The sequence below is a fragment of the Nilaparvata lugens genome, chromosome X, assembly GCF_014356525.2.
Source record: "Nilaparvata lugens isolate BPH chromosome X, ASM1435652v1, whole genome shotgun sequence".
Lineage (NCBI taxonomy): Eukaryota > Metazoa > Arthropoda > Insecta > Hemiptera > Delphacidae > Nilaparvata > Nilaparvata lugens.
In genome coordinates, this window is record NC_052518.1 from 96,415,872 (window position 1) to 96,428,558 (window position 12,687).

The 12,687-nt window shown below is 33.0% G+C and overlaps 1 protein-coding gene across 5 annotated transcripts; it reads right to left on the bottom strand.

Annotated features, from left to right (window-relative positions):
• Positions 1–273: 273 nt before the first annotated feature.
• On the bottom strand, positions 274–9,534 carry LOC111054549. Of its 5 annotated transcripts, XM_039442773.1 has the most exons (8): positions 8,086–9,534; positions 6,443–6,490; positions 5,549–5,779; positions 4,605–4,943; positions 3,450–3,670; positions 2,629–2,788; positions 1,751–1,928; positions 274–1,629 (listed from the first exon to the last, which is right to left on the bottom strand). In XM_039442773.1, exons 3-7 carry the CDS (start codon positions 5,751–5,753, stop codon positions 1,786–1,788), a joined length of 1,068 nt encoding a protein of 355 aa, XP_039298707.1. In that variant the 5' UTR covers positions 5,754–5,779; positions 6,443–6,490; positions 8,086–9,534; the 3' UTR covers positions 274–1,629; positions 1,751–1,785. The 5 variants fall into 5 exon arrangements, with proteins under 5 accessions (XP_039298707.1, XP_039298703.1, XP_039298704.1 ...); XM_039442769.1 differs by having other exon boundaries at positions 274–1,928; XM_039442770.1 differs by lacking the exon at positions 8,086–9,534 and adding an exon at positions 7,344–7,376 and having other exon boundaries at positions 274–1,928.
• Positions 9,535–12,687: the final 3,153 nt, after the last annotated feature.

The window sequence follows — 12,687 nt, forward strand, 5'->3', positions numbered from 1 at the left end:
TTGATATGGAAGAATGATACAACAATTTGATACAGAGTCGGATGATTGCTGCAAAAAGGAAGCTTCTTTGACACAAAACATTTTCTGCAGGATGCAACAGATTCAATTATTTTATTTGAAGTTTGTCAGCTGATATATCCCAAAAATGTTTTAGATGGAATAATAAATTCTCAGATATATCAGCTGACCAATTTCAAATTAAATAATTGAGTCTGTTGCATCATGCAAATGTTTTGTTTCGAAGAAGCTTCCTTTTTGCAGCAATCATCTGACTCTGTATCAAATTGTCGTATTATTCTTCTGTATCAGAAGGCTCCGTGTAGAAAGGACTTAAGAAAGATCATAGATGAGGTATGCATTCATTAAGCAGAGCCAGAAGAGTTATTTCAAATTTGCCACTATCAAAATTCACTTGAAAAATGCTATATCCAAAACTTGACTTTCCACACTACGTTTATCTTCCCAAGTTTGGTTTGATACACTATCAGAGCAGTGTACTCATTTTTTGTACCTATTACTAAAACATTGTAAGTAGGCTACCGTTATAATAAAATAGTAGTAATAATCGTAAGTACAGTATCAAACAAATTAACCTATAGGCTACTCTTATTACAATAGTAGAGAAAAAGAAAAATCTCCATCAAGAAATTTCAATAATATTCTTAAGCATAAGTAATAAAATTCTTAAAGAAATGACAACATGCAGTTGCCACTATCAAAATTCACTTGAGAAATGTCACATCCGAAACTTGATTTTCACACAACAGTAAAAATAACTGTGTTGAATATTTATATCCAAAGTCATAATTTAGTTCAATAGATAAACCGAGTTTTACAAACTTAAGAGAAAAGTATTAGAAGAAACTGGTTTTGAATCTCCACAGTAAATACCAATTAAAAAAGGTTGGCGTTCAATATTTTGATCAACCACGCCTAGAATAGGCCAAAAAGACTTGGTTGAGCTGGATGAGATGGGGAGTCCATCAACATTAATTGATACAGTTATTAAGCTTGTACCCTGCTCAAGAAAATCTTTTGCAACAGGTTCCATTATTGGGTGGTAAGATGGAATAAAATTTGGAATTTTTTCAAGTAAGTGACTCTTAATACCAAAGTATTTGAATTTTCCATCTCCACATGACTCAACTCCACAGCTTCGAGGTGTGCTTAACAGAGATCTAGCATCAAGAGGCAGACCAGGCAAGAAAGGATTCAAAATGTGCAACAAAGCTGTAGTTGCAGAGTTAGGTATGTTGTATTGTATTGACCATAATACCAACTTTCTTAACAAATCCAAAATAGAAGGGCAGTGGTTTTTGTTGTCCTCAACAGAGGATGCACTAGTGATTGAGGTGTTAGAATCATAATCTTTTCCAAAATCATTCCAGTCATCAACTGACAGACCAGTCTGGGAAGGAAAAAAACCGCTATTTGTAGTAGCACTGAAATGGTCATCTCCAGATGAGGGCTCAGGTTGCGTTGACAATTCTGAATAAATAGATTCTTTCAACTCATGAACAATTGCTTCTTCGCGTTTCTTGCAAAACCGTTGTTGTGTTCTAAGACTCTTGTTGACATTCATTTTAATAGTAATAAAAAAACATTGAATTATCTAGTAGTTATCAACTTTTAAAATTCATATGCATAAAAATATAGTATGTTATAAATAATGCATGTTACCAAAATACTGATGCCACTACTCCACCTGACTGGAATCATTTTTAAAAGATCAAGATACTAAATACACCAAGTAATAGGTAGTCATATTTGGTACGGTACTTATGGTTACATGTGATTAGGTGGTGGAGCCATTCTTCTTTTTTCTTGACCTCCATCACGGTCTTTGGAAAATCGAAACCAATTTCTTATTATTGTCTGAATTTCTTCATCTGTAGCACTGGAAGTACACTTGTTGTTCTGTACTGCGCCTGAAAACAAAAATTGATCTTTTAAGAACCAGCTGCCTGAAGAAATGGGAAAGGTGTTTCATAATACCATAATATTATGTTTAAAGTATGATCTTGGATGAAAAAACACAGAGATATGGAGAAAAACAGATCGAAACCGTTGTCTGTTAATGATGAGAGCCGTTGTAAAACATAGAGCTATACTCTATTTGCTAATTACTGAGACAACCAAAACAAAAGATGAACATATTTATGTTTTGGGAAGAATAGTTAAGCACCGACAGCTGTAAGTGAGAAACGAAGAAATATACATTCAACTCACCTACGCTGTGACGTGTTATTTTTTCGGTTTTGATTACGTTGTCTAAGAGATTAGCAAATGGAGTAGAGATATCTAACTAACTGGAGACATCACTGATCGAAAAAGCTGGGTTCCGCCTAAGGGTACGATTATGTCAAGGAGGTGTAAGTGCAAGTCACCTCTAATAAGATCAAATGTATTGTTTCTTATGTGCACGGTTATGACAAGCAAGTGCAGCTGAAGGTGATCAGAGAAGTTTGATTTAAAAAGAAGTTCAACTGGAAGTGTAGTCTGTGATAAACGCTTGCAACTGATTTATCAAACGGGAGGTGGGTAGAGGTGACACCACTACTCACCCTCCCATTTGATAAAAAAATCCCATTTGAAAAAAATCTACATATTATAGTCTACTATACTTACAGACAATTACATCGATGAATTTGAATTCTCTCAAGGCTATTTTCTGTTTTTTTCCAGTCCAGTTGTAATCATTTGCAAGGTTGTTGCTGATAACTCTTTCCAGAATTCTTCTTACAACGTGATCCAACTTCTTCCCACCTATTCGTGCCAAGAACTTGACCTGTTTGAAAAAAGGTGGGGTAAATATTATAGAAACATTTTATGCAATAAGTACACTCCAAAATAATTATCTTCCAAATATTCATGAACAGATTTTAAAATTCCCGGGCAATCCAGCAATGCCATTATTTAGAATTCGCATTAGTTGCAGTGCCACTGAAATTCAGTCGTGACAACCTGAAACTTCTCAAATTCATCAGTAAAGAGAAAATATGTATTGAAATGATTATCAAAAATAATTTTAAAAATATTAAATATTATTTCCAAATAAATTCATGATGAATAATAATAACAATGGCAGCTTTTATGGAAATATCGATTTCCCCAATTCCAGCTGCTAATCTTTGTTACTATAATCTCTCCTTACTCACTTAACCCCACGGTTAAAATTTAACTAGAAGATTTAACTAGCAGACTGAGAACGCCAGCGTCAGTGGAGATTCTAGTGGAGAAAAATAAATCAATTTCAAAACGGCCTTACAGACAACTATCTTCAAAAGCCCAAATTTTCATGAATTTATGTGTGCGGCCCCTACTTTCATTGAAATATTACTGAAGTGGCCCAGATTAATACTGCCCCAGAATATTGGTAGGGAGTACTGAAACACCCTGTATAACTTGTTGTACACATTAGTTGGTTTTCAATACAATAATCTACTTACAAATATTTGTTCGTTTCCTTCCACTGAAATCCACTCTTCAAGTTTCAGTACATCCTCATGCGACAAACATGGTAGTGTTGGCATGGAATCTGGAATCATTGACGAATTTTCAGTCCCAGCGGCATTACAGACGATTTTTGGGAGATACTCTTCCAAATACTGTCTCAAAGACAATACTTCACTTTCAAGTTTTGCAAGTTTTCTTGCAACAACAGCAAATCCTGAAAGATTCAATCAATCATAATCTCGGTAATTCCACAAATAAAACACATACCGTAACATACAAAAGTAATATTATTTTTGTCATAGTAGTATGTAATCGACAACAGTTCAATCATATGTGTCGTTTGGTAAATTGCTGTTTACAGAAAATCAAAGATCAGCTGTTCATAAACATTTCTAACAAGCTTTTCATAATATTTCCAATAATTAATTACCAAGTTACAATCAGGGTGTTACTATTTTTTGGGACACTCTGTATATCATGGCCTGTGCATGAACTCCATTTGAAAACTAATAATAAATATATAGCCTAAATGGAAAGTTATCTTGTCAGTATATTTGCCAATTATCTCAATAACCATTGAAGTTACAAACTTCTACTTGGTTCCATTGAATTATTTCTCGGCTAATTTTATATAAGATTCAATTATTTTGGTGTCTCCATAAAGCTTCTGAAAAATAAAAAACATATATAGATCTGATGACAAATGTACAATCTTCCGCCCATGTTTTCTCTCGGTAACAATGCATTTCTGGGGGTATGTCCTGTGGAACATTTTTCACTACTCGATGTCAGGAATCAGCCTGAGAAGTTTGGCACATTACTCCTGAAACACCCTGTAGATTATAGTAGCTAGAGTGAAATTGCACTATACACTGTTCACTGAAACAAGTCAGTGAATGGAACAGCTGAGTGAGCTTGTGTGTGTGTCTTTTGTGAGTGTATTGCATGACAGCATATTCACATTTCAGCGTTTGCAATAATATTAATCGCGTAAGTTATAGGCCTACAGCTGGTACGGGTTGAGAAAGAAATTTAGTTATAAATGCCTTTGACTAGGTCATCCAGCTGTTTTCCAATTCACGCACACATACTTTCTATACATGCACTGACTTGCTTTGATGAACAGACCATAATAAAAATACACTTACCAGATTCAGTGACAGTTTTTTCAATTGAAGAGTCTGTCGGTGTCAGTGTTGCAGTTAATGACTTTGGTGTGGAAACTAATGATTGTGAAGAACAGTCTTCCCGTAGCTGATTTGTTGGTGGTGAAGGCGGACGGGGGTAATACTGACATTTGTTTTTGTAGGAAAGATTTTTTTTTGCTCTTTTGCAGGAGTCGTCAGATGAATCATCACTGCTGATGAATAGTTTCTTGCTAGTTTTTCGTCTCTTTCTTCTCCCATCAAGTAATTCATCACCATCCGTTTGTATGTCAGACTCCTTCTCCGCCAATTTCTCTTTCTCACGAGCCTTCAGTAGATCATCTGTAATCAATGACAATATATTATTAATGTACTACTAATGTATTATGATTGAAAATGGGCTCATGCTCCGAAACATGTCTGCAAATAAAAATAATTTTTTAAAAAAAGGGTACTGAGTTTTCTGTTTTTAAAAATTAGTGAGAAAGCAGCGGTTCCAGGGGTTTTCTAAGGTTAACTACCTAAAGGTAATGTTTTGACACAAAAATGAAAGTTTTCTCAATCAATCATTTATCTGATTGTCAATGACAATCTATATCTAATAATTAGCAATTCTCTACTCAATTAATTCCTCTATCAATAAATTATACAGTGAAATTACAATGCTATAAAGCACATAAAGCAGGTATTGTAAAGCAATTCTCTTTGAGCACGCATACACCACATACAGCTTTACACTGTCTCGTTTAAAACTACACAAATTAGTTATTTAATTTAGGCCTAAATTAAGCATGACAAAATTTATTATGTTAATTTGCAACCGTTCAAGAACATTTTTTTGTCTAATAGAGAAGTTTCATTAAATGGCAGTAAAGTACAGTGTCTCAATTAAAAATCAGTGAACAGCAGTATTCAAATTTCAATTACATGCAATATCATTTACTCACCACAAATGTATAGGCATCGCCTGACCGGAAATAATGTCCACTTTTTTTCGTCAGGTGTTGCGCCTTCAACCAAAGCCTTATGGAATTGTGTAGAAACTTTGAAGGGTGGCCAGAAAACCTCTTTCTTAGCTGGTGTTAGCCATTCCTCCCTCACTACGGCTGTCTGGTTCTCCTCACTGCCCCCAAACTCTATCACAGCATACATTTTTCAAGTTAATAATCAATAGAAATCTGAAAAAGGAAAGTTCAAAATAAATAAAACTAACAGCATATTTATCCTAACCTAGCATAGGCTCTATTTCAAGTTTGCATTTAGAAAGATTTTACTTTGGGCTCTGAGCCAGGTATTGTGCGGACACTTGTATGAAATGGAAAAATGTCTTGAGCTTAGTCAATAAAGATTAGGCTAAAGAAATTTATATCTTCAACATATTGTGATACGAGTGAGTTGAGTTATTTTTTTTAATACTTGTAGTAAACTACTAAAACGCAGTCAATTTTTGAGATTATATTAGCCTATTATATGAAAGATGGAATATTAATTAGGTACTAGTTCAGTTATTTAACTGTGATTGATAACAATAAAGTTCTATTGTAGGCTATTTGCATCTATAAGATAATGAAGTACATTATTAGGCCTATACGAAATTAATGTAGGCTGGAAATAATAGGAAATGATTTACAAGGTGTAAAATAAGAAACAGGGAGCATATATTTAAAATTTTATCACAAGAAAAAAGTTAAAATAAATAATAAAAGCTATAGCCTACCACGAGGAAACGTTTTTATAAAGATAAGCTGTAAAAGTAGACTATAAATTAAAGGGGGAATAAGTAATAATTATAATTGTTCAATCTATCAAATATGAATTGAAATAAATATTTGTAACTTTACCTTATCTTGCAGCAAAGACGATTTTTCAAGTTAATAATCAATAGAAATCTGAAAAAGAAAAGTTAAAAATAAATAAAACTAACAGCATATTTATCCTAACCTAGCATAGGCTCTATTTCAAGTTTGCATTTAGAAAGATTTTACTTTGGGCTCTGAGCCAGGTATTGTGCGGCCACTTGTATGAAATGGAAAAATGTCTTGAGCTTAGTCAATAAAGATTAGGCTAAAAAAATTTATATCTTCAACATAATATGTTGAAGATATATCACAATATTATTGTGATACGAGTGAGTTGAGTTATTTTTTTTAATGAGCAATAAAAGTGACTGCTGCATTTATTTTATGATTTTCTTGTCAGAAAGCAAAGAATACCATACCAGTAACACGCGCCTACTTGAACAAAAATGCAAAAACGAACTAGCCTAGCCTATAAGTAAGGTTATGCATATATTAAGTAAAGTTTTGCTGGAATGCTTGTGGTAAACTACTAAAACGCAGTCAATTTTTGAGATTATATTAGCCTATTATATGAAAGATGGAATATTAATTAGGTACTAGTTCAGTTATTTAACTGTGATTGATAACAATAAAGTTCTATTGTAGGCTATTTGCATCTATAAGATAATGAAGTACATTATTAGGCCTATACGAAATTAATGTAGGCTGGAAATAATAGGAAATGATTTACAAGGTGTAAAATAAGAAACAGGGAGCATATATTTAAAATTTTATCACAAGAAAAAAGTTAAAATAAATAATAAAAGCTATATAGCCTACCACGAGGAAACGTTTTTATAAAGATAAGCTGTAAAAGTAGACTATAAATTAAAGGGGGAATAAGTAATAATTATAATTGTTCAATCTATCAAATATGAATTGAAATAGATATTTGTAACTTTACCTTATCTTGCAGCAAACTTTGCAGCAAAGACGATTTTTCAAGTTAATAATCAATAGAAATCTGAAAAAGGAAAGTTCAAAATAAATAAAACTAACAGCATATTTATCCTAACCTAGCATAGGCTCTATTTCAAGTTTGCATTTAGAAAGATTTTACTTTGGGCTCTGAGCCAGGTATTGTGCGGACACTTGTATGAAATGGAAAAATGTCTTGAGCTTAGTCAATAAAGATTAGGCTAAAGAAATTTATATCTTCAACATATTGTGATACGAGTGAGTTGAGTTATTTTTTTTAATGCTTGTGGTAAACTACTAAAACGCAGTCAATTTTTGAGATTATATTAGCCTATTATATGAAAGATGGAATATTAATTAGGTACTAGTTCAGTTATTTAACTGTGATTGATAACAATAAAGTTCTATTGTAGTCTAGCCTATTTGCATCTATAAGATAATGAAGTACATTATTAGGCCTATACGAAATTAATGTAGGCTGGAAATAATAGGAAATGATTTACAAGGTGTAAAATAAGAAACAGGGAGCATATATTTAAAATTTTATCACAAGAAAAAAGTTAAAATAAATAATAAAAGCTATATAGCCTACCACGAGGAAACGTTTTTAGGGATGCTCTCATAAAGATAAGCTGTAAAAGTAGACTATAAATTAAAGGGGGAATAAGTAATAATTATAATTATTCAATCTATCAAATATGAATTGAAATAGATATTTGTAACTTTACCTTATCTTGCAGCAAACTTTGCAGCAAAGACGAAACCATACACGGTTATATTTGTTCGCTTCTCATCACAACACAAAGTACAACAGGATAAAAATGGAATGGCGTCAATGATGGCGTAGTAGATATATCGATATTTCACTAATATCGATATATTGCTCCGTGCGCATGCGTGAATACAGTTCTGCGCGATATTTGAATGCATCAGTTGACAGATTCTGTGTTTTTTAAATAATTTTCATATTAAAAGCATAATATAGTGAAGCTACATGACAATCTATCACATTCCACATTAAAAAATAATTATTTTGAAATCCAAGTTCATGTTCACCAAAATAATGTATGACTTTCAAAACAAAAATCAAAATCTGAAAGCTTCAGCTATTTGAATTTCAAAAGGAAAGATAGACTTTGACAGAATGGAGAATGTTTTCAACTTAGAAATGCAATAACTCGACTATTTATTGTTATTATGTTACAATTTTCTATGATAAGACTAATTTCACATAGTATTATTAGATAGTAGTATCAATTTTTTTCATTTTATAAAAATACAATTTTTATAAATTTTGTCTCTTCATTTTCACTCACTAATTGACGTTTTATAACAAAACTCTTTTTGAACTTTTGATTAGTTTTCAAGTCCTTCAATGACTTTTGAAATAAAAATCGATGAAAAGAAAAAAAAATGATTGTTGGGCTAGCCAACCAAAGTTATATTACGGCCAACAATCTATCATAACACGTCTATAACTCGTGAACGGTGCATTTGACGGAAAAATCTTACTGAGCAAATATTGCTTAGAATTTAATTTTACATATTATGAAGTGATCATAAAGTGATTTTACGCCAAATAAATATTTACTTGAAAATTATTTCAGAGTCCTAAAAGGAAATAGCGCAAAAACCGCTAATATCTCCTAAATGGTGCATCTGACGGGAAAATCGTACTGAACAAATATTGCTTACAATTCAATTATACATATTATAAAGTGATCATAAAGTGATTTCACGCGAAATAAATATTTACTTGAAAATTATTTCAAAGTCCTAAAGGAAATAGTGCAAACCGCTAATATCTCCTAAATGGTGCACCTGACGGGAAAATTGTACTGAACAAAAGTTGCGTAAAATTAAATTTTTATATTTGTTTTCAAGTCCTTTAATGATTATCAGGATTAATACTTTTAAAAAGAAAAAAGTTGGGTCAGCCAACTACAGTGACATGAGGGCCAATGTTTCTTATGGTTCCATTTTTACTGTAGGGTGAACCAACCAAAGTGACATGAGGGCCAACAGCTCTCATGGTGCCAATTTCTAAGGTGGGAGAACCAACCAAAGTAGCCAGTGGCCCAACGTGGATTATGGTAGGGACTGCCAACTAACCATCTCCCTTCTCTTGCCAACACTGCCAACCAAAAACCTACTGTTGGCCAACAAAGTGTGCTACTTGGGTAGAAGCTAAGTATATATTATCCAGTAACCTCATTGGAAATCTCTTTGATGAAATTCGATATGAATTGGCTGGACAACAAATTTCTAAATCAAGACTAATTGGATTAACATCAACAATTAAAGCTATACTAGTGAAAAATATGTTTGATAAGAACACATATCACTTGGCCGGGTTTGACAGAGCAGGATATACACTGAAAGATAATAAGTTTACATTCTGTGTACCTCTTAAATTAGTTTTACCATTTTTTGAAGACTTTCAAAGAATAATTTTAAACTTGAAACAAGAACTTGTATTATTAAGATCGCCAACAGATCTCAATTGCATTGAGTCTACAGAAGCAACAAACGTTAATATAAAAATAACGAAGCTTCAATGGAGAATTCCCTATATTACTTTAGAAGATCATGTGAGATTGAAATTTTTGAGATTGCTTGATGCTGATACACCGCTGAAGCTGAGCTTTCGTCATTGGGAGATTTCAGAATTACCAAATTTACAAAATAGCACTGTTCATTCTTGGGCAGTAAAAACCGCATCCCATCTCGACACACCAAAGTATGTTGTTTTAGCGTTTCAAACAGATCGTAAGAATAAAATTAATAAATCAATCTCGGAATTTGATAGTTGTAATCTTCAAAATGCAAAGGTCTACTTGAACTCTGACTATTTTCCTTATGAAAACCTGCTTGGTAAACAAGAATTGATGTACCGTATGTTTTTGGATTTTCCCTCGGCGTACTATAACCATAGTATCAATACTGAGCTTGGAACAGAGATTGATTTTGACACATTTTGTACTAAAACACCCCTGATTGTAATTGACTGTTCACATCAATCTTCTCATTTGAAATCCTCCACAGATATTAGAATAGATATGGAATTTAAGGAAGCTGTACCTCCAAATACTTCCGCTTATTGCATTTTAATCAGTGATCATATCATGGAGTACACTCCCCTTACTTCCATGGTGAAGGAAGTTCAGTAATTTCTCGATAGAGCACAAGCTATATAAGTATTGCATTTTTCAAATTTTACTCATTTGAGGTTTTAGCTTTGATCGGTTAACATCTAGAATGTCTTCTAATTCTGAGAGGAAAACACGCTCTATCGGGATACAGTACGATCTTGATAAAGAAGACAGCATCTACTATGACTCAAGATGTAGTACACCTATAATGTCTTATAATTCTGAGAAGAAAACACAATCTATTGACACGCAGTGTGATCTTGACACGCAGTGTGATCTTGACACCGAACAAGACTTCTTCTACTATCACTCAAGATGTAGTACACCTAAACCACAGGAGGAGAATGGAGGAGGAGGAGGAGGAGGAGGAGGAGGAGGAGAAGGAGGAGGAGAAAGGAGGACAAAGGAGGAGGACAAAACAGCACAAGAGGAGGAATCCTCCTGTAAAAAATTTGCAACAGTCGACATGCATTGGTTCAAGGGAACTTCTAATCAAATTATCGTGAAAGAAATCGGAATCGTAGATCAGCTAAATAGCTTTGTTGTGTTACATTTCAAGTCGCCATTTGCAAAGTCGGAATTGAATGCTAAATTGCGTAAGCAAGTAACATGGGCTGAGAACAATTATCACAAAATACGCTGGGAAGATGGTAATTTTATTTATACAGACGAATTATTGATATCTTATCTTGAAGGATATGATAAAATCTACACAAAAGGTACAGAGAAAGCTAAGTTTCTTAGAAGGTTACACAAAAACGTATGTTGTTTACGGGATGAAATTGAGAAACCAAATTTCAACTACTTTACAAGTTCTTGGTGTTATAATGCCTGTGAAATTCATCATCGCAATCCGCACGGCCGATGTGCCCTCTTCGCAGCGGTTCATTACAATACTTTGATAATGAAAAATATGGACTCATCTCCAAATTTCATGTGTGAAAACAATAGAATGCTTAGCATGAAAAAATGTCAATTCTATTCAAATACAGAAAAGAAAAACTTTGCAAGATATGACTTTTTCTATAACGGACAAGAAATTCAATGTTTTTATTGTAAGCAAGCATTGAAATATTATACTGCTCGTGTATGTTGCATTGGAGGGAAGGCACAGGAACCGTTTAATTTCTCTATATTAGTACCGACATATGTATAGTTTCTTCATTTGCTCATCATGGACCCGTGCAAGTGGATGCAAGCTGATAGTGAATTGGAAATGAGGTTAGAACAGTGTATTGATTGGTATGATGCCTGTGAAATTGCAATTAAACATTCAACTCATGAAAATCATCATTTGGTGAAACAACTAAAAGACATTTTCTTAAACACAGTGAATTTGAACGATATAAATGATTATCTATGCTATTACAGACCTCATAAACTGTCTGTTAGTAAACTAATAAAAATTGAAGAGGAAGTGATGAACAATTGTAGTGAATTGTGTAAATAATTTCTAGTGTATACTCGATTGTTTTCATTGTACCTACAATGTCTAAGTTTAATCCTTCAGTATTGCTTTGTTAGTTGAGCTGAAAAGATCTCACATGCGTTGAAGCTCAATGCTATAAGTGTGCAGATACAAGTAGTTTCTTATCACGTTTCACCTGTACATACACTCAACTGAAAAATATGGTTGATTGTTATAGCTTTTCAAAGTTCAAGAAACTATCTCGTCTCTTGATGACAATTTCATTCAATGAATTTGATCTAATTGCAAAGAATATTAAATTTTCAACGGGTGATGAGGTGAGTGATCTTGCATTAACAAAAACAGAAAATCTTCACTTTCCAATTCTATCTGAAATTTTTGAATTATTGGATGCATTAGAAACCGGTCATTTCCATTATGGTTGTTCAAATAATGATGAATCATTAGCTATTGTTAATAATTCTAATGATCTCTGGAAATGCTTATATGACATTGCCAATAAAAGATGTAAAAGATCATAGTTCGCTCTCTAGAGAGTTAGAGACTTGTAATGTAAGTTGGTATGTTTTAATCAATAGGGAATACAATTTTCTATCATCATGATGTGTCTTATTAACACACTTGTTAAGTATGTTGTAAGTTTTGTAGAAATTGCAAAGAATTGAACGTTCATCAATCATAAATCTATACCAATGTCTTAGACTAACATCGAGAGAAGCATCTGATGAATTGACACATGATTTGATATA

What these genes read in the sequence shown, in the direction of transcription:
- LOC111054549 (XM_039442771.1), bottom strand. Translation starts at nt 5,753, where the DNA reads ATGTATGCTGTGATAGAGTTTGGGGGCAGTGAGGAGAACCAGACAGCC. An exon ending in AAAAACTGTCACTGAATCTG is followed by an intron (nt 3,671 to 4,604) that starts GTAAGTGTATTT and finishes TGAATCTTTCAG; the next exon opens with GATTTGCTGTTGTTGCAAGA. An exon ending in AAGGAAACGAACAAATATTT is followed by an intron (nt 2,789 to 3,449) that starts GTAAGTAGATTA and finishes TTTTTCAAACAG; the next exon opens with GTCAAGTTCTTGGCACGAAT.